Source organism: Phoca vitulina, unplaced genomic scaffold (genome assembly GCF_004348235.1).
Source record: "Phoca vitulina isolate PV1807 unplaced genomic scaffold, GSC_HSeal_1.0 scaffold7, whole genome shotgun sequence".
NCBI classification, from domain to species: Eukaryota; Metazoa; Chordata; class Mammalia; order Carnivora; family Phocidae; genus Phoca; species Phoca vitulina.
Genome location: NW_022589710.1, coordinates 35,061,530 through 35,081,799, shown reverse-complemented (window position 1 = coordinate 35,081,799; position 20,270 = coordinate 35,061,530). Strand labels below are relative to the sequence as shown.

Below are 20,270 nucleotides of genomic sequence, written 5' to 3'. Positions count from 1 at the left end.
AACTCAGAACCCTGAGATCAGGACCTGACAAGAGTCTGACACTTAACCAACTGAGCCACTGAGGTGCCCCTACATGTATTTTTTAAAGTATTATGCATTTTGCTGAGGGTAGAAATTACAAGTATTCTTTGTTAAAATTGTTTTTGTCATGTGATACATCATGTACTTAAAGAGTGTCTATCAAATATATGTACAGTATCAAAGCAGCAAAATGCACCTACCACCCAGCTTAAAGAAAAAAAGTTAGGTTCCCTGATTACTAATCAGAATTTTAAATTTTTTTTTTTTTAAAGATGAGAATCATTTCATATGTCTCTTATTCTATAATAGACTTTTTCAAATCTTCTGTTCATTTTCATTTGGTTGTTTGTCTTTTTAATTGATTCCTAGTTATTTTTTCTATATTCTGGATATATCTTTAGTTGCAAATATCTTCTCCCAGTGTGTCGCATATTTTCATTTTCATTGTGGTGTCTTATGGGCCAGCAAACTTCCCCTGCACCACTCTGCTACCTTCATTATGGTATCTTAGGAACAGATCTTCATTTAATGTAGTCAAACCAATCTTTCATGGTTTGTGCTTTTGCTGTCTTGTTTGAGATCTTAGGAATACTCTCCTATATTTCCTTCTGAATGTTAAAATATTTTTCCACTTCGATTTAAACCCTAGTCAGATCTAAAATGCATTTTTTATTAAGATGTGAGGTAGGGAGGGGTGCCTGGGTGGCTCAGTCGTTAAGCATCTGCCTTCGGCTCAGGTCATGATCCCAGGGTCCTGGGATTGAGCCCTGCATCGGGCTCCCTCCTCAGCGGGAAGTCTGCTTCTCCCTCTCCCACTCCCCCTGCTTGTGTCCCCTCTCTCGCTGTGTCTCTCTCTCTCTCAAATAAATAAATAAAATCTTTAAAAAAAAAAAAAAGATGTGAGGTAGGGATTATTTTCATTTTCCCAGATCTGGACATTTTAGTACCATTTATCGAATTGTTCATTTCCCCCAACTCATCTGCAGTGTCACCTGTTTTATACATCAAGCTTTCATAAACGCACGCAGTTGATGGAGTTATCTGTCTTTCCATATATCTACCACACTGTCTGTTTATCAAATACATGTATAGTACTTACTATGTGCCGGTTGCTGTTCTAAGAGTTTTATAAAGATTAACTCACTTAATTTTTATAAGGAAGTTACTCTTATTACCCTAATTTTATAGATGTGGGCAACTTAGGCACAAAAGCTTAACTTTTCCAGAGTCACACATCTGGAAAGTGGCAGACCCAAAGTTTGAGCTCAGGCAGTCTGGCTCTGGATACTACGCTGCCTCTCCAATATTTACTTGTTGCTTTTTGTTAGTAGAAGTTTATAATTAATATTATTATAAAGTAAGGCAAATCTTTCAGTCTGGTGCTGCTCATTTTGGAATGTATGACCCTTCTTCGCATTTTTCTCTTCCAGTTTTAGAATCACCAAGCAAATTTATGTACACACACCTAGGAATACCTACAACCTGTTGATATTTTGATTTTACCTTGAAACTGTAGATCAGTTGTTAGAGAAATGGTATTTCATGATATTGAGCATGGTATTTCTTCTTTCTTTTTTTTTTTGAAGTGAACATAACCTCAAAATTTTATTGTCTTCATAATATTAACAAAATATGAAGCTTAGAACTGGATCACTTGGCTCTCTCTCTTCTTATCTCCTCCCAGTTCAAAATGCTTGCATCTCTTAATAGCCAGCATTCTCTTAGATCTGCAATTGGGCTCAACACATTCAAGCCTCAGCACAATCTTTGTAGTTTTAGCCTTTTTCCGGAAAATTGGCTTAGTCTTCCCACCATAGCCACTCTGCTTCCTGTCATAACGCTGCTTTCCCTGGGCATAAAGAGAATCTCTGCCCTTCTTGTACTGTGTCACTTTGTGGGGCTGGTGCTTGCCACACTTCTTGCAGAAAGTCCGGCGGGTTTTAGGAACATTCAACATGTTTGTGAGAGCGCTATTGGCATGGAAAGAAAGGAGCATGGTATTTATTTCTATGTGTTTATAATTTTCTCCATAAAGGTCTTATATATTTATTGTTAAGTTTATAAAAAACATATACATTAAATATATAATATATGATAATATAATATATATGGTGTATATTCTATATTATATATAATGTTATATATATACATACATATATATCTATAGTGAACTTAACATGGGCAGAAATTTTTGTGCTTTATTTATTTATGTATGTGTGTTTTTAACTTATATTGTCCCAGCCCATAGACTAGTTCATGACACATAATGGCCACTTAATACATGTTTGTTGAATTAGTGAATTATAATAGTATACTTTAAAATTATGTTTTCTAACCATTCATAGATATTGAATAGGAAAGCCATTAATGTTTCTTTATTAAATTTATAGGTTAATCATAGTGATAAACTTTTATCATTTCTAAAAAATTATCTATAGATTCTTTTGTGTTTTGTATGTGGTAAAATACATAATATTTCTTCTTTCAACCCTAACACTTTTAACTCTTTTTTTTTTTTTTTGGTCTTATTGGAACCATCTAGAATTCCTCATTTGGTGACAAAAGTGATGAAAATGAATATTCTTACCTTGTTTCTGCTTTCAAAAGAAATACTTTTCTGTTTTACCATCAAGTATTATGTTTGTTACAGTTTTAAAAAATACCCCCTATCATGTTAAATAAAGAAGGGTCTTTTTATTCTAGTTTGCTGATAATTTTTGTAACAAATTTATTGAGAAGATCATGTTTTCTCTTTTAATCTGTTAACATAGTAAACTAGAATAATACATTTTATAACACTAAATCTTACATCTTTGGAATGAACTTGTTTGGTCCTTATGAATCATTTTCATGTAGATGTGTAACTTTTTTCATAAATTGGTGAGTTATTTTTGCTAATGTTTTACTGAGAATTTTGCATCTATATTCGTGAGATTAGCAATGGGTATCCAGGTGAACTAGCCCCATAAAGAGTGGGACTTTTCCCAATTTTTCTGGATTCTGAAGGAGTTTTATGTAAGACTGAATTCATATTTCTTGAATGCTTCATAGAATGTCCCTGAAAAAACCATCTATACTTAGTGATATTGTGCTAAGATTTTAATTCTGATTCAATTTTTTCAACATTTATAGTGTCAAAAGATAAGTTTCCTTTTTCTTTTTGAGCCAGTTTTGCTATGTTGATAAGTTTTGTTAAATTACATTTAGTAGAAATGTGTTCATTTCACATGAATTTTCAAATTTATTAGCATACGTTTTCATCTCATCACAGTTGTTAATTTCTGCTGTGCCTTCATTTATGTTTATTCTTTATTTTATTATTATTTGTTTCTACTTTTCTCTCTCTTCCTTGATCAATGTTGCTAGGCACTTTTATTCTTTTTTTTTTTTAAAGAACCAATTTTTGGTTTTGTTGACCCTCTACATCATATTTTTTTCTTTCTTTCTTTTTTTTTTTTTAAAGATTTTATTTATTTATTTGACAGAGAGAGACACAGTGAGAGAGGGAACACAAGCAGGGGGAGTGGGAGAGGGAGAAGCAGGCCACCCAGGTGTTATTTTTAAGAAATATAGTTTTAGGGGCACCTGGGTGGCTCAGTCGTTAAGCGTCTGCCCTCGGCTCAGGTCATGATCCCAGGGTCCTGGGATCGAGCCCCGCATCGGGCTCCCTGCTCCGCGGGAGGCCTGCTTCTCCCTCTCCCACTCCCCCTGCTTGTGTTCCCTCTCTCGCTGTGTCTCTCTCTGTCAAATAAATAAATAAAACAAAATCAACCGTGTACAGCAAACGTATGCAAAATTCACCCTTCTCAAACATCATAGAGACACATACACGTGGACTTCGCATCTTCCAAAGTGTCTAGCCCTGGTCCCCAACAGCAATAATGTAAGTAGCTGGATGGATGAACAGAGTGATGGATGGAAAAATATGTTCTCACCTGCCACATCCCTACTATCCTCATGTAACTTTATGTTATTATCGTGCTAAGTCTCAGGACATTCAACCACTTTTTTTTTTAAGATTTTATTTATTTATTTAACAGAGAGAGAGACACAGCGAGAGAGGGAACACAAGCAGTGGGGGTGGGAGAGGGAGAAGCAGGCTTCCTCCTGAGCAGGGAGCCCGATGCGGGACTAGATCTTAGGACCCTGGGATCATGACCTGAGCCGAGGGCAGACGCTTAACGACTGAGCCACCCAGGTGCCCCTTTTGTTTTCTTTTTTACTAGTTTTTGCTCTTCTCTTAGCTATTTCCTTCATTTAATTTTTTTTTCATTTATTTTCTTAAACTTCTTTATTTGGATGCTGAGCTCATTTGTTTTCAGACTTTCATCTCTTTATTGTAAGTGTTCAGTACTTTCTCTCAGCTTTATCACACAATTGCCACATATGGTACCACAGTTCGTCATTTATTCTAAGGATTATTTTGTATAACACTTACAAAAAATAAATTATAGCATAATGGTTTCTTACCATTCCTAATTTTTATTTTACACTTATTGGATGATTCTATACACTTTTAAAAACATGTAGTTATCTCTTTGACATCGGCCACAGCAACTTCTTTCAAGATACATCTCCAAAAGCTAGTGAAACAAAAGCAAAAATGAACTTTTGGGACTTTATCAAGATAAAAAGCTTCTGCACAGCAAAGGAAACAGTCAACAAAACAAAGAGGCAACCCACTGAATGGGAGAAGATATTTGCAATTAACACTACAGATAAAGGGCTGGTATCTAAGATCTATAAAGAATTTCTCAAACCCAACACCCAAAAAACAAATAATCAAGTCAAAAAGTGGGCAGAAGAGATGAACAGACACTTCTCTGAAGAAGACATACAAATGGCTAACAGACACATGAAAAAATGTTCATCATCATTAGCCATCAGGGAAATCCAAATCAAAACCACACTGAGATACCACCTCACACCAGTTAGAATGGAAAAAATGGACAGGGAAAGAAACAGCAAATGTTGGAGAGGTTGTGGAGAAAGGGGAACCCTCCTACACTGTTGGTGGGAATGCAAGTTGGTACAGCCACTTTGGAAAACAGTGTGTAGGTGCCTCAAAAATTTAAAAATAGAGCTACCCTATGATCCAGCAATTGCACTACTGGGTATTTACCCCAAAGACACAGATGTAGTGAAAAGAAGGGCCATATGCACCCCAATGTTCATAGCAGCAATATCCACAATAGCCAAACTGTGGAAAGAGCCAAGATGCCCTTCAACAGATGAATGGATAAAGAAGATGTGGTCCATATATACAATGGAATATTGCTCAGCCATCAGAAAGGATGAATACCCAACATTTACATCAACATGGATGGGACTGGAGGAGATTATGCTAAGTGAAATAAGTCAAGCAGAGAAAGTCAATTATCATATGGTTTCACTTATTTGTGGAACATGAGGAATAACATGGAGGACATTAAGAGAAGGAAGGGAAAAATGGGGAGGGGGAATTGGAGGGAGAGATGAACCATGAGAGACTCTGGACTCTGAGAAACAAACAGGGTTTTAGAGGGGAGGGGGGAGGGGGGGATTGGTTAGCCCGGTGATGGGTATTAAGGAGGACACGTACTGCATGGAGCACTGGGTGTTATACAAAAACAATGGATCGTGGATCACTACATCAAAAACTAATGATGTATGGTGACTAACATAATAAAATAAAAAAAAATTAAAAAAAACGTGTAGTTATGCCACGTATTGCTCTTGTTCATATATGTGAAAGAAATATTTATAACCAAATTGGTTAAGATATTGATTAAGCTTCTTCACATTCAGAATCCATCTCTTCTGAATCATTCATTGATTCAGTCATAGACTTTTATTTTTGTCCATATTAAGTCATCCTCTGTGCCATCAAAGGCATTCCTTAAAGAGTGCGTTACTGGGGCGCCTGGGGGGCTCAGTCGTTAAGTGTCTGCCTTCGGCTCAGGTCATGATCCTAGGGTCCTGGGATCGAGCCCCGCATCAAGCTCCCTGCCCCGCATCGAGCTCCCTGCCCCCCATCGAGCTCCCTGCTCCATGGAGAGCCTGCTTCTCCCTCTCCCACTGCCCCTCCTGTGTTCCCTCTCTCGCTGTCTCTCTTTGTCAAATAAATAAATAAAATCTTAAAAAAAAAAAAGAGTGCTTTACTATTTTTCCTGGGATTTGCTTCCAAAATGCTGACAGCTATTCTGTGAGTTTTGACCCAGGTGCTCTCTTGATCTTACCAGAAATATGCCACTGGATCATTTTTGGTGAACAAACAGAATTTGTATTTTTTCCTTAAATGATCCTAAATGTTTTGCACACGGGAATATGAAGGATGCAATTTTCTTGTTAAGTCACCAGGAATAACAATCCGTTATGTGAAGGTAATGCCAATTATGTCATTTGGCCAACTATAGTTGAAAGTTATCATTGATTTTAAGATATATTCTGATTTCAGAGATATTAAAATGTGAAAAACTGCATGCCTTAGATTAGATACAAGATAGTATTCAGTTCTAAGTATTTTCCAATTTCTATTTTGATATCTTCTTTCTTCTTTAACCTGTAGGTTATTTAAAAGCTTATTTTAACATTTCTAAATGCATGAGTGGTTTTTTTTTTATTTTTGCTATCGACTGCTAAATTTTTTCCATTTTTATTTATTTATTTCAGAATTTTTAAAATTTGAGTATAGTTGACACACGATGTTACATTAGTTTCAGGTGTACAACATAGTGATTCAACTTCTCTTAACATTATGCTGTGCTCACCCACAAATGTAGCTATCCTCCATCACCATGCAATGCTATTACAATATCATTGACTATATTCCCTGTGCTGTGCCTTTTATTCTCATGACTTACTCATTCCGTAACTGGAAGCCTGTATCTCCCACTCTCCTTCACCCATTTTACTCCTCCCCCCTTCTCCTTCCCTTCTGGCAACCTTCAGTTTGTTCTCTGTATTTATAGGTATTGACTGCTAACTTATAATCTAATATAAATATTTAAAAATATTAAAAATAAACATTTATATTAGGTACATTAATAAATATATTTGTATTTGTACACATATTCTAATATATATAAATATATTCTACATTGTGCCAGTGTTTTTGAAATTTGTCAAGACTTGTTTTACTGCCTTGGTATGGTTCATTTTTAACATTCCTTTGAGAAGAATTAAATTCTCCAGCTTTTGTGGTTTATGTACTGTGTTGCTCAATATCTTTAAAGATTTTTTCATCTGCTTGATGAATCTGTTTTTAAGAGAGATGTGTTTAAAATCTCCTTTCATTTTTGTGAATTTTTCAAACTCCTGTCTATTGGCAATTTCTGCTTTATATATTTTGAAGCTATGTTACAAGGTACATACAAGTTTAAAATGTCATCTCAGGATAATTAACATTTTGACCCATATGTAGTTACTCTATGTATCACATTTTGCATCTAATGTCTATTATATAACTATTATTTTTTGTATGTTTCTTTCTTAAATTTAATTTAATTTTAAGTTCCAGTATAGTTAACATTATTATATAACTCTTATATCTCTAACAATAATTCATAATATCTCTAGTAATAATTTTTATATTATTTGATCTCTAGCAGTATTTGCATATATTTCTAATAATGATTTTTGAATGGGGATCTATTGTCTATTATTAATACCAGATTTATTTTGATTAATATTTGTCTGACATAATTTTTAACCTTCAAGTTTCAACCTAAAAGGTTGAACATTAAAAGTGTTTTATTTCTCTTTTGAATCTCACATAAATCGTTCATTGTTATATTTTTGAAAAATTCACTTTGGCAATCTTGATTTTAACTAAAGATTTTAGTCTGTTTACATATGTTTTAATTACCAGTACTTTAAAATTCTATCTATAATCTTACTTTGTAAGCTTTCAATTTCTAATTTTTCTGTTTTTCTTTTTCTTTCTTTCTTTTTTCTTTCTTTCTTTCTTTCTTTTCTTTCTTTCTTTCTTTTTCTTTCTTTCTTTCTTTCTTTCTTTCTTTCTTTCTTTCTTTCTTTCTTTCTTTCTTTCTTTTCTTTTCTTTCCTTCCTTCGTTCCTTTGTTCCTTCGTTCCTTCCTTCCTTTTGGATTGACTTTTTCCCCCTTGACTATTTTGGGAGTTATAATCTCTATGTCTATTCTTTTAGTGATTTCTCTAGAAATCTTAATATGTATGTTTAACAAAGTCTACTGTTAATGAGTAGCTTTCCCTTCTTTTAGTGCAACATAAGGGATTTTAAATCAAATCCACTCATTCCCCTCTGTACTTTTTACCATTGTTCTGGTCTTTTAGTTCTATTTTTAATACCAGAAATTAGATATCATAGTGAGTAAAACACACATTATACTATTTTTTCTCTTACTTTCTAAAATGTAATCTTAGAAAGTAACTCTTTATTATATTATATGATAAAATATCTTACATAATATTCTCTAGTCTGTGCCCCTAACATATTCTATGCTCTTTAGGACTAAACATCTGGTTTTATTTATTTATTTATTTTTATTAATCCACAGTGCCTGGGACAATGCTGTGTACTTAGCAGGTGCTTAATAAATACTTGCTGGCTCATTGACTCAGCATCCAATTATTCTCATGAGTTTTCATTAAATGAGAAAATTTAACATCCAAGTTAAAATGTTTAGAGATTTTTTTTTCTGCTGTGGTTGGTATTGGTTTTCCATGCTCCATTTCCGTGGGACTGATTCAACTGGAAGTTTCAATTACCAGGCCAAGTTGGTGTGGGAAGTGGTGGTGGGAAGAGACATAAAGAGAAAAATAGGGAATGCAAAAAATATTATTGCATTTTGTGATTATGTGAAAAGCAATAAAGCTAGCATGGTTTCATATTTCATTTGCTGCTCTTCTGTCTAACTATATTCTTTCTTTTTTAACTTACTGACATTTATGAGTACTCATAATAGTCCCATGCTGTAGATGAGGCAGTGATAGATTTTATTCCTTGGCCTCATTCTGAGTCAGATAAGGCCATGTTAGATTCAAGGCAAAATTTACATCTCTTTTCTTTTCATCCATGCCATTTTTTCCAATATTCCAGTGTCTTTCAGATCAAAAAACCTCTTTCTTCAGGGCGCCTGGGTGGCTCAGTCGTTAAGCGTCTGCCTTCGGCTCAGGTCATGATCCCAGGGTCCTGGGATCGAGTCCCACATCGGGCTCCCTGCTCGGCAGGAAGCCTGCTTCTCCCTCTCCCACTCCCCTGCTTGTGTTCCTGCTCTCGCTATCTCTCTCTCTGTCAAATAAATAAATAAAATCTTAAAAAAAAAACAAAAACAAAAAAAACCTCTTTCTTCAGTATGTGATGAACACCCATGTTAATTTTTCAGTCTTATCTTTTTCACTTGGTTCATCTAGAAAAGCATTTCTTTCCCACTAATAAAAACACTTTTCTTGCCTTATAGTATCTGATTCAAGAGAGCTTAAAAATAAACCTGAATTTCACTTAAGATAATGCAATAAAAGGACTCTGGATCAGACATCTGTTACTCATTATTTATAACCTCTGGCTAAAAGTCATGCTAATCTAGAGTTATTGCTATTTATTTCTCATACTGCTTGCTCAAAAGATTCATGCATTGTCTTTAGTTATTTTCACTTTGCTTGTGATGTCAGTAAAGCCTAAGTAAAATCTGAAACACTAGGTGTTGGTGTGGGACAAAGGACCACCACCATAAAGCAAGTTAGTGGTCAAAATTTTTCAGTTCTAACCACTGCATCACAGTGACCTTTTGTCACCATACTTAGTTGCTGAAGAATAATTTGGAATTTTTAGCTTTCAATAATTGTTTTCTGCTGTACAATATAGTAATTTAACACTTCAGGTTGTACAGCTGAAACTAATATAACACTGTATGTTAACTAACTGGAATGAAAATAAAAACTTATGTTACCAGCAAAAGAATAATAATAATAATAATAATAATAATAATAATAATAATAATTGTTTTCTTCTAAAGAAAGGCAGGGTGTTTTTATGTATATCCTTCATATGTGGCCATATGAGATTATTTATATGATCTTTAATAATTTTTAATCTTTCATTGAGATTATTTACTGGGTTGTTACATATAATTGCTGGGATCCAAAAGGATCAAGAGAGGGATTCCTATGACCTCATGAAAATCTTTGTTTCTGAAAATCTTTGAATTCTGATCAGAATGCCTGTAAAGAAACAAGAATTCACTTCATAGTCTATAATGAGTTAAGTAGCAGCTTATTATGTACATCTGTTGATGCCTGGACAAGATATGCTATATTGATCATAAAATTGAACTCTGAATCTACCTCAGAAAGACTTTTGAAACATATGGATCAATATACTTTCTGCTCTCCCTTTAAGGATACTCCCCATGATAAGAGGAAGGTGGATGGGGGATTTCCTCTCAATTCTCAATATTCATTGGCAATGTAAAATGAAGAATTGAAGCAGCTATCCAATAGTAGGTCTCCATCTTGCATTCCCCCCCAACCCCTAAAACATTTTTATCTAAGTTGCCTGCTATTTGCTGACAAAGGTGAATCAAACTTTTTCACTGTATTACTAGGTAATTCTGATTGATTCATAGCATATAGCTTCAGTGACCTATTGACAATTCAAATGGAAAGACAGATTTGCTTAGGACTTGTGCCCTTCCCCTCCTCATCTAAAAGAATTGCCATTAGGGAAAGTGATATTCTTGGGGCTGTTGCTGTAGATTCCGTTTCTGGACATACCTATGGATTATTGGGTTGAAGACATAGCGTAGATTTCCATCATTTCTGCCCACTGGGAAAGCTTATGGTATGAAAGCAATTTCTTCCTTCTATGCCCACACCTTGGTCATTATTTTCCCTATACTTAAGAGTAAATTAACTCTTTATGTATATGGAGTTAGGGTTATACCTCTTAAAGGAATTCATAGAAAGGAGGGTTTAATGTTGGGTATCCATGCATGCCAAAAAGAGGTGTTTCTCAGTAATGCTGAGGCAGCTTTACAAGATTATCTCTTCGGAGTAAGTTTTATGAGAAAAAGACATAAACCTTCTTGTCTTAAATTTCAGTGTCCTATCTCTGAACCAAAAAGACTGCAAAGGTAGATGCTGCATTTGGAGCATCTTAATTTGTCTTTGCCCCCATCCTGACTCAGAAAGTGATTTGCTTTATTCAAATCATGATGCAAAATGAATTATTGTTGACTAATGAGTTCCTTAATCTATACTGATAGCATAAAGGTTAAATCTGGGGGCACTAGGTTATCAGAATCTTTCTATAATTTCCTAGGAGCCTGAAGAAAACAGAACAGCAAAGTATATTTACAGTTAATATTACTACTTTAAAATATCTCAAAATAGATGTAGGAAAAACCTTCCCATTTCACATTTCCAAAGTGTAAAGGCTTATTTAAGAGTTAATTGAGCCATGAGAATTGTATATTATTTGTAATATATTAACAGAGTCTAAAACTAAAGAAAAGCTGAAATGTCAAGTTTCCTTCCATTACTAAGTTCACTATTATGAATTTAAGGCTTTTGCTCCATTTCTGAGTTATCATTAGAGTAGATTATAAGCTTGGTTATCTATAGATTCCCAGCTGTAGAAAAGAGGGGAATGTATTCACTCAAGTTTTAGAAATTAAATTAAGAGGAGTTATCTTTCAAAATATCTGAAAAATTTATTGAGCCTTAGTGAGTTTAATTTCAGTGTGTTTAATGAAAATCAAAGGTGGATTCATTTAGTTCAGGCTATCAGATGAAGGAAGGTGTTCTTCCATGCAGAGACTTCAAGGAAGAGTGGAGGATGATTTACACTTCACCTCTGGCTTCTGATTTAGCGAATGGTCAGACAAAAGCTATCTAGAATTGGTTGGATGTTAACCAATGTTAGGTAGCTTTTGTTCTGGTATAGTGGAAATCATTAGTAACCTTGACTTCCAGGTATTCTAAGGGATGCAGCTTGAAGGTAGTGATAAAAGTGAAGACAAAATAACTTGTTGGAGGAAACAAACTGAGGGTTGCTGGAGTAGTGGGGGGTGGGAGGGATGGGGTGGCTGGGTGGGTATGTGCTATGGTGAGTGCTGTGAATTGTGTAAGACTGTTGAATCACAGACCTGTACCCCTGAAACAAACAATACATTATATATTAAAACAAAAAAAAAGAGAAGATATTAGGAAGGGAAAAATGAAGGGGGGGGAACCAGAGGGGGAAACGAACCATGAGAGACTATGGACTCTGAGAAACAAACTGAGGGTTCTAGAGGGGAGCGGGGTAGTGCCTGGTGATGGATATTAAAGAGGGCACGTATTGAATGGAGCACTGGGTGTTATACGCAAACAATGAATCATGGAACACTACATCAAAAACTAATGATGTAATGAATGGTGATTAACATAACATAATAAAATAAAATTTAAAAAAATAACTTGCTGGAATAAGAAACTTGGATTAGTTCAGTGTCATTGCCGCTTGAGTTGGAGGAAATCTGTATGAGGTGGTTGAACACATGCAATTACTAAATACACGAGGGCAATAAAGGGAAGCACTCGTATTTCTTAGTTGATGACAATTTTATTACTTACAAGTCTGAACTCTTCCTGTCCCACTCCCACACCACCAGGATAGAGACCCCTTCTCTTAATACATAGATTCTGTGTGCACGTGTATGTTGTGGTGTGTGTATGTGTATATGTGTTCTCAGTATAGGGTTATAGGAGTAGGGGCTTAATGTTCATGTTTAGTTTCAAGTCTTGATGACTCGTATTGATTTGATGACTAGTTGATCAATGACACTTTTATGACCTTCAACTTTTAATTTTTGTACATAACCTAATGCCTTTCTGAGCAACTGTCTTCCATACTCATGGATTACTCACTTATCTCCTAGGTAGTTACATATTCAATTGAAATACACAGTATTTAGGATAATTTATTATCACACAGAATTGTTATTATGTGCAGAATTTGGTACTTAATGAGCCAGTTTTGTCTCATATCCAAAACATTGCAGGTACTAAAATAGTCTGGGTGTCAGAATCTGCCCTGGCTTCTCACCTTGTAGAGATTTGGTTCTTAAGAATCAGAATGGCAGAGCAATAGGAACTAGGCCAGCCGTAAAAACCTAGCCTCGTAGTGTGTGATCACTGGCTAAAAGTTAATGTGATCCCTGGCTGTTCTCTGGACTACCATATCATCATTTTCCTTGATTCTGCGCATCTGACTCTTAGTTCTAGACTTTCCCCTTGTTTCCTGTCACTGGGCTGTGCAATTCTTGATATTCTTCTCACTTGCAGTTGAGCTTCTTCAGTACAGTCTCTACCTTTCCAGGGTGGGTTTCCATGTGATGTTCTACTAGAATGTAAGCTCTGCAAGGGGAGGAAATCTATTTTGTTCATTGCTATGCCTTCAGTGACTAGAATAATGCTTGGCAGGTGTCAAGTTATCAATTAATAAATATATATTGAATAACATTTATTGACTTCTATTTCTATCATTTTGTTTTCCTCTAATTCTCTTACCTTGCACTTCCATGAGTAGCCTTTGTTGTCAGGTATCTAACCTGTGTTACCTACAGGGTGATCCTGGAACTCCAGAGAAAATCTCCTCTTTCTCAGTGCTCATGCCATCTAGCCACTTCTAGCCCATGGCAATCCACTGCATGATATGCTCGAGGATGTTAATATTATAAGGTGTTATCACCTATATTAAAGTACATTTCAGCTGGCACTAAGGATGAATTAGAGTCTCTATGTGACTTTGCCTCTCCCAAAATAGATATTTTTATGACTAAGAAGTTCTTAGGTTTTATCAGAGAGCAATTTCAGGAAATTCTTAGATAAGCAGACTTATTTTTCTATATTATCCAACTGTTGGGGGTCAATGATCTTTTCTGCAGCATAAAAAATATGCTTTGGTATGAAGGACACAGATCCAAATGGATTATGCAGATGGGTGACAGGCATTCTGCAATCTCAGGAAATCTACAAGTAATAATGATACTATTGTGGAGGCGCCTGGGTGGCTCAGTCAGTTAAGCATCTGACTTTGGCTCAGGTCATGATCTCAGGGTCCTGGGATCAAGCCCTGTGTCGGGCTCTGCGCTCAGCGGGGAGTCTGCTTGTCCCTCTCCTTCTCCTTCTGCCTTTCCCCCTGCTCATGCTCTCTCTGTCTCTCTCTCAAATAAATAAATAATATATTTAAAAAAATAATGATACTATTGTGTAGGTGAAGATGTACACAGATACTTGCTTCTAATATCTAGTGACACTATCTGCTATTGAGAATTAATCTAATACAGTTCTCTGAGGGAAGCCTTAAACTTCTATTAGACCAGGTTTATAGGAATGTATATCAAATTAGTTTTCAACTTAACAACACAGAAATAGAGATCATAGAGCTTAAAGTCACCTTAAGAGATCATCTATTTCAGATACCTGCCTATGGGCAGATTAGGTATAATTCAAATTTCATAGAAAGCATTCATCCTCATGAGATCCAAAGAGGTTGAATGACTTTCCTGCCAAGGGTGGCATAGCAAAGCTTTGAAAGAAAATAAATTTCATCTACTGAGATATAGTCCAAAAGGGAATATATGTTTTCATAATTTTTGTTTAAATTTTCCCTTAATAGAAAACTTCTAAAACAATCAGCAGTGTCCTAAGCACATCTTCTTATAATATGTGCAGGACTTTCGGTCTGTAGTTTCAGCCGAATGGGATTAGAGGATAAAATCAAAGGCTTTCCCTTTCTGTAAGGCAGAAAGGGTTTATGCTCTTGTAAGACAAATCATAGTGCATCTAACAAAGTATAGCAGGCCAGACAAGTCATCTGCAGAGCCTCAGACTCTTGACTGAGAATCAGCATGTCCTCAGTTTTCACCATTCTTAGGTAAAAGAAATGTAAAATGCTCTTAGAAATACATACACTAGTATTAACTGAAGGATTCATAAAATTTTAGAGATAGCTGAGACTAAAAATCATCTTGACTACCCTTTTTATTTTAAGTAAGAAGAACTGGGTCCTAAAAATTGATGAGGCTATATATTTGACCACAGTTAAAGAAAAAGTCGTGGGGCTCCAAAAGTTTCATTCTAGACCACTCAAAGGTGGCAAAGCCGTCACCAGAACACTTGTTCTGACCCCAGAGGCCAAGGCTTTTTCCATTTTAATGAAGTGAGTCTCCTTCTTTGAGCCTCAAATCTTATATCATGCTCAGCATTATTTTATCTGATGTGTTCAGCCCTATGGTTCAAGTTGAAGGTTTATTCCCACACTTTTTTTTTAATATACTCAAATGATTTTTGAAGCATTGGTAAGAGATAGATGTTGTCTTGCTCTTTTCTTATACCTCTGTGTTTTGTCTTCCTGCTTCTGGAAATATTCACCATACAGTCTCCAAATACTGACATTGAGTTGCATGAGGCACACAACTTTTGGAAGCGTAGTCTTGGGTATTTTGCCCCATCCTCAACCAAGAACTTGCATTTGACTTGTATTGCTTTCCTCCTATTGCCAAGGAGGTCATACAAGCTGAGTGGTATAGTTTTGAAGTCTGTCTGATGATTAGATCTGTATTTTGTCAAATGTATGCAGTGATAAATAGTAAAATGAACATCTCATTAGAAATAAGATAGCATAATAATTTATATAAGGGAAATTAGGAGCAAGAGGGCTAATTATGTATTTTCCCTTAAAATGCCCTTTCTCCCATTGTCAGAAATATGGGATTAGGTAAACCAAATGTGGCATTTTGTTTGGTATTTTCTTACGTCTAGAAATGTTATTTTAACACTCCTGAAAAGTACAACTTTCAATATCATCATACTGCCAACTCTACTCAGAGCTAACATTCTTTTATTCAACTGTCTCTACTAACAGTCTTAACTGGTATTATTCCTTACTTAACCATTTTTATTGTTTATACAGAGATGTAGTAATTTCCCCATTTTGTGCCTGTTTCAAAATGCTCCTTAAGTGCAAAGCTATTCTGTACCATGACCTAGTGTGTGGAAGGAAATAAGCATCCAACCATGCGTGTACATTAGCACAATGCTCATGTGGACAGGAGCCATATTTTTCCTGAAAAGCATGATTGATGAAGCCAGTTTTGCAGACGAAGAGCTTATGACCAATTTCTTTCAAGGTTCAGTTCAAGTTTGACTTCATGAAGAATTTCATGTAGCAAATGGGAAAATACTCTTTTTAAATTTTCAGGTAGTTTCACTATCATTATGGGCTTCTAAACCTACCCATGGCCCAGCCCTGGTTAAAGCCGGGGTGGCTCTGCTCAGCCCCAGGTTTGGTGTAGCACAGCTGTTAAAGAGAGCATGTGGCCGGTTGTGTTCCTGAAAATCTGTAGCCCGCAGGATTCCGCTTTCTGTTAGTATTAAGTGCAGACCATATGGCATAATGCAAAAATGGAAGCACAAATTTTTACATACTACAAGTATTGCAGTTTCTGACCAAGCAGCCAGACTGCTCGGCTGTTATCTCTTGCACTGACGGGCTCCAGAGAAAGTCAGCTGTGCAATTAGAGATGTTTTGTCTCGTCTGCACCAGAGTTGAAACCTGAAGATGCCCGGAAGAGTGATATTCTCATGTGTGTGTGTGTTTTCTCTGCAGGTGCTAAGTTTTCAAGGAGAGAAATGTTCAGCTTGAGCAAACATGACTAATAATTGTGAGATGTTTATTTGCAAACAGACAAGTGTTGGCAGCACAGAATCCAAAGCAGAAAGTATTACCTTCGAGAAGTGCTATGGGATTTGGGGCTTCATGTTTTCCTTACAGGCTTAGCCCTTTCTTCTGAGAGTCCTTCTTTGGAATTTCAACATTTTATTTATTTGTAAAAAAAAAACAAAACAAAAAAACAAAACCCACTATGTAACATACTGTCTCTGTCTAGCTTTGCATTTAATTGTACTTCTTCCATCTACTTTGTGCTGATAAATAATAATTCTGAAACACAAAAGGATGTTTAGGTAATGGTCTTCGCCATTCTTTCAACAAATATCTCTCCTTATACCCATGATATTTTAAAATAGTTACTTGTTTAACTGCCTGCTACTTCTACTGGAATCTAACTCCCCTGAAGGCACAGGCCATGTCATTTTGTCATTGTCCTCCCCACTGTCTGACACAGTGCCAGGCACATAATAGGTATTTGGAAAATGTCTAATTCAATGAATTGTTCTATCATTTTTTAGTACTTGTTCAATATATTTTTGTGCTTTAAATATTTTAAAGTTTTGTCTTCAAGTGTGTTATGTAGGATAATGCTCCATTAGCCAGTCCTCACCTTATGCAATCAGGCAGAAAACATGTTTTCCTATAAGAATGTTTTTCACTATAATTTTTTAAATGATTATTTACAAGACTGGTCAATATTGAAGATTGATGATCTTAGTTATAAGCCTTTATCTTTTCATCATAGTTCTGGGAAATACTTTTTTTCTTCTTATGTTCTTCTATAACATTTTATACTTACCATATTCTTAGAATATGGGATATAATAATTATAATTAATATAATTGTCTTAGAGATGAAAAGGACGTTAGATATCATGTAATTCAAAGGAAGTAGAATTAAATTAAGGTCCAGAGAGATGACATGGCTTGTCTAGTACCATATTGGTAGGTTTTAGTACCAGTTGTGGGTTGTTATGTATCATATATATATGCTCTTGTAAGACCATATTGGTAGGTTTTAGTACCAGTTGTGGGTTGTTATGTATCATATATATATGCTCTTGTAAGACAAATCATAGTGCATCTAACAAAGTATAGCAGACCAGACAAGTCATCTGCAGAGCCTCAGACTCTTGACTGAGAATCAGCATGTCCTCAGTTTTCACCATTCTTAGGTAAAAGAAATGTATATATATATATATTGATGGTGCTATAATATAATATATATATATATATTTGGTGCTATTTCAAGAATCTTTTCCCGAGCACTAAGATCAAGCATGAAATTATAATTACTATCATTATCCAATTCATTCTTCAAGAACGGGTCTTTATTTTCACTCATTAAAGTAGAATCATTGTTTTTTAGGATTTGAGATCATCTTTGTCTTTTTGTATACTGGCATCCTATAAAGTTATATAAATAATTCATTGATTATGTGCTTTTGTTTTCAAAGCATTTTTAAAAAGCATCTAGTTTGTGTCTGAATTCATTTATTTCATACTGGAAGTGGTATAATTTTGTTACAGAATTCAGGTGAAAATTTTCTGATGTTGTACTTGCACTAATTCAGGTTTAGATTTATAATGTTTTCATCATCAGTATTTTATACTTACTTCACCCAGCCTTCTATTCCTTTGTTTTTGTTATTTGTCTTTTTAAAAAGCTGGCATATTCATGGCATGTTTATATCCCCTACACATACATGCCTCAAAGCTATATAAATGACAAGCCAAGAGTAGTAATTTTTCATTTTTAAGTCTGTTGCTTGGAATGCAAATCACAGACCTAGGGAAATCAGATTATAAGTTTGGCTATATACATACCGAAAGCTATTAGCATCACATCATAGGTGCATTACAGATTAAATGGAGGTTTGTATTATTGTCCAGTTTTATTATAATTTTAATTAGAAAAATTTTTAGTTCTAATATAGATCTTGAAGAAAATTTGCTCTTTCTGCAGTACTGGGGGTTCTCTAAGTTGCAAAAAGGGCTTTGGCTATCAAATTAGATACTTCTGGATTTAGAATCTTGTTAAATTTCCATGTCTTAATAAGAGAAAACAACTGGCTATGTTTCCATAGCCAGAAATTCCAAACTGAGAGCAAAGGACATTTGCCTCCACACTCCTCCAACTTTACTCTTTCCACTTATTATGAACCACTAATCACTATTATTATTATATCATTGTTATTATCATTGCTGTAATACATATCCATGGTGGGAAAAAAGAACAGCAGGATTAATGTGAAAAATTTATCTTCCTTCACCCTAACTATCTCATCATTACACCAGAAGTGTTTAGTATTATGAATAGCATCTTGTGTATTATAACAGAAATTTTATGTATCTACAGGTATATATTTTATTCAGACTCTTTCAATCTTCGGTTTTCTCTTGGATAATCCTCATTTCACATTGGATCGCCAGCATCCCAGATTTAATGTGTCCTAGAATTTTAATTTACATTAAATTTAATTTACAGTGCATGAGTATCAGCAAGGTTTCGCTGTCCTGAACTTGAAAGCAGTTCCTAGTTAGTCATAATTACTCCTGAGAAAAAAACTTCTATGTTTTTCAGGTGAAATCACTGCATTTCCTGGAGTACCTAAGGGACTAATTCATTTACTAGCTTTCAAAACAGGGCAGCTAAATTTTCTTAGACACAGCATAGGTAATTGAATTCTACTGAACTTGCAAATACATCCAATTCTTACTCAAAAAGTTGTCCCAATTGGATCAAATAGTTAAATGGACAGTAAGGATTGGGAGAAGAACCATACTTTAGAGAGCAGAAAGCAAGCATCTGCTGTTTATCTCCCAGATTAATGAGCGCAGTTCTGTTGGAAGAGTGAGTACTAATTAACTCATTAAACAGTTCTCACTGTGATTCCTCAATATAATTTCAGGCTAAACTCATATTTAGAGACTTAAAACCTAACCACAAATGTTTATCATTGTAAGCTATTGATATAATTTTCAAGGATATTAGAAAATTTCTTAGGCCACATAGTAGAAAGGAAGTAATATAAAGCTAAAGGCTCTTTTTGTGTAGAAAATACTTGAAAACTTTTTTAGCTTAGTTTCCCAAATGTTAATGAAGTTAGTTGATCCCTATGTGCTAAAGTTGAATGTTTTATTAATAAGAACTTTGATTGAGGGGCACCTATGTGGCTCAGTCCGTTAAGCATCTGCCTTTGGCTCAGGTCGTAATCCCAGGGTCTTGGGATCGAGCCCCGCATCGGGCTCCCTGCTCAGTGGGGAGTCTGCTTCTCCCTCTCCCTCTGTAGCTCCCCCTGCTTGTGCTTTCTTGCTCTCTGTCTCAGTCAAATAAATAAATACAATCTTTAAAAAAAAAAAAGAACTTTGATTGGTTGTGAATTTGCATTCGTGTCTGATTCTGAAGAGTCATGCTCCTCAATTAAAACCCACCCAAGAAGCATGTTCAGCATGGGTTATAATGGTAAAACAAATTTAGTAAACTGCATTAAAACAGAAAAGAGAAAATGAACAATTTCCAACTTTGTTTTGAAGTGACTTTTGTGTGAATCAGAATGGTGGTGGCTCTATTAC

At 35.2% G+C, this 20,270-nt stretch overlaps 2 protein-coding genes across 4 annotated transcripts in view; one reads left to right on the top strand and one right to left on the bottom strand.

The window, feature by feature from the left end:
- Positions 1 to 20,270, top strand: part of KCNH5 (potassium voltage-gated channel subfamily H member 5) — a 298,912-nt gene that overhangs the window by 146,282 nt on the left and 132,360 nt on the right. The gene's annotated exons all lie outside the window — the stretch shown is intronic.
- LOC116633044 (60S ribosomal protein L36a-like) lies at positions 1,617 to 2,008 on the bottom strand. Its single transcript, XM_032405267.1, has one exon. The coding sequence runs from the start codon at positions 1,976 to 1,978 to the stop codon at positions 1,661 to 1,663; it is 318 nt and encodes a 105-aa protein (XP_032261158.1). The 5' UTR covers positions 1,979 to 2,008; the 3' UTR covers positions 1,617 to 1,660.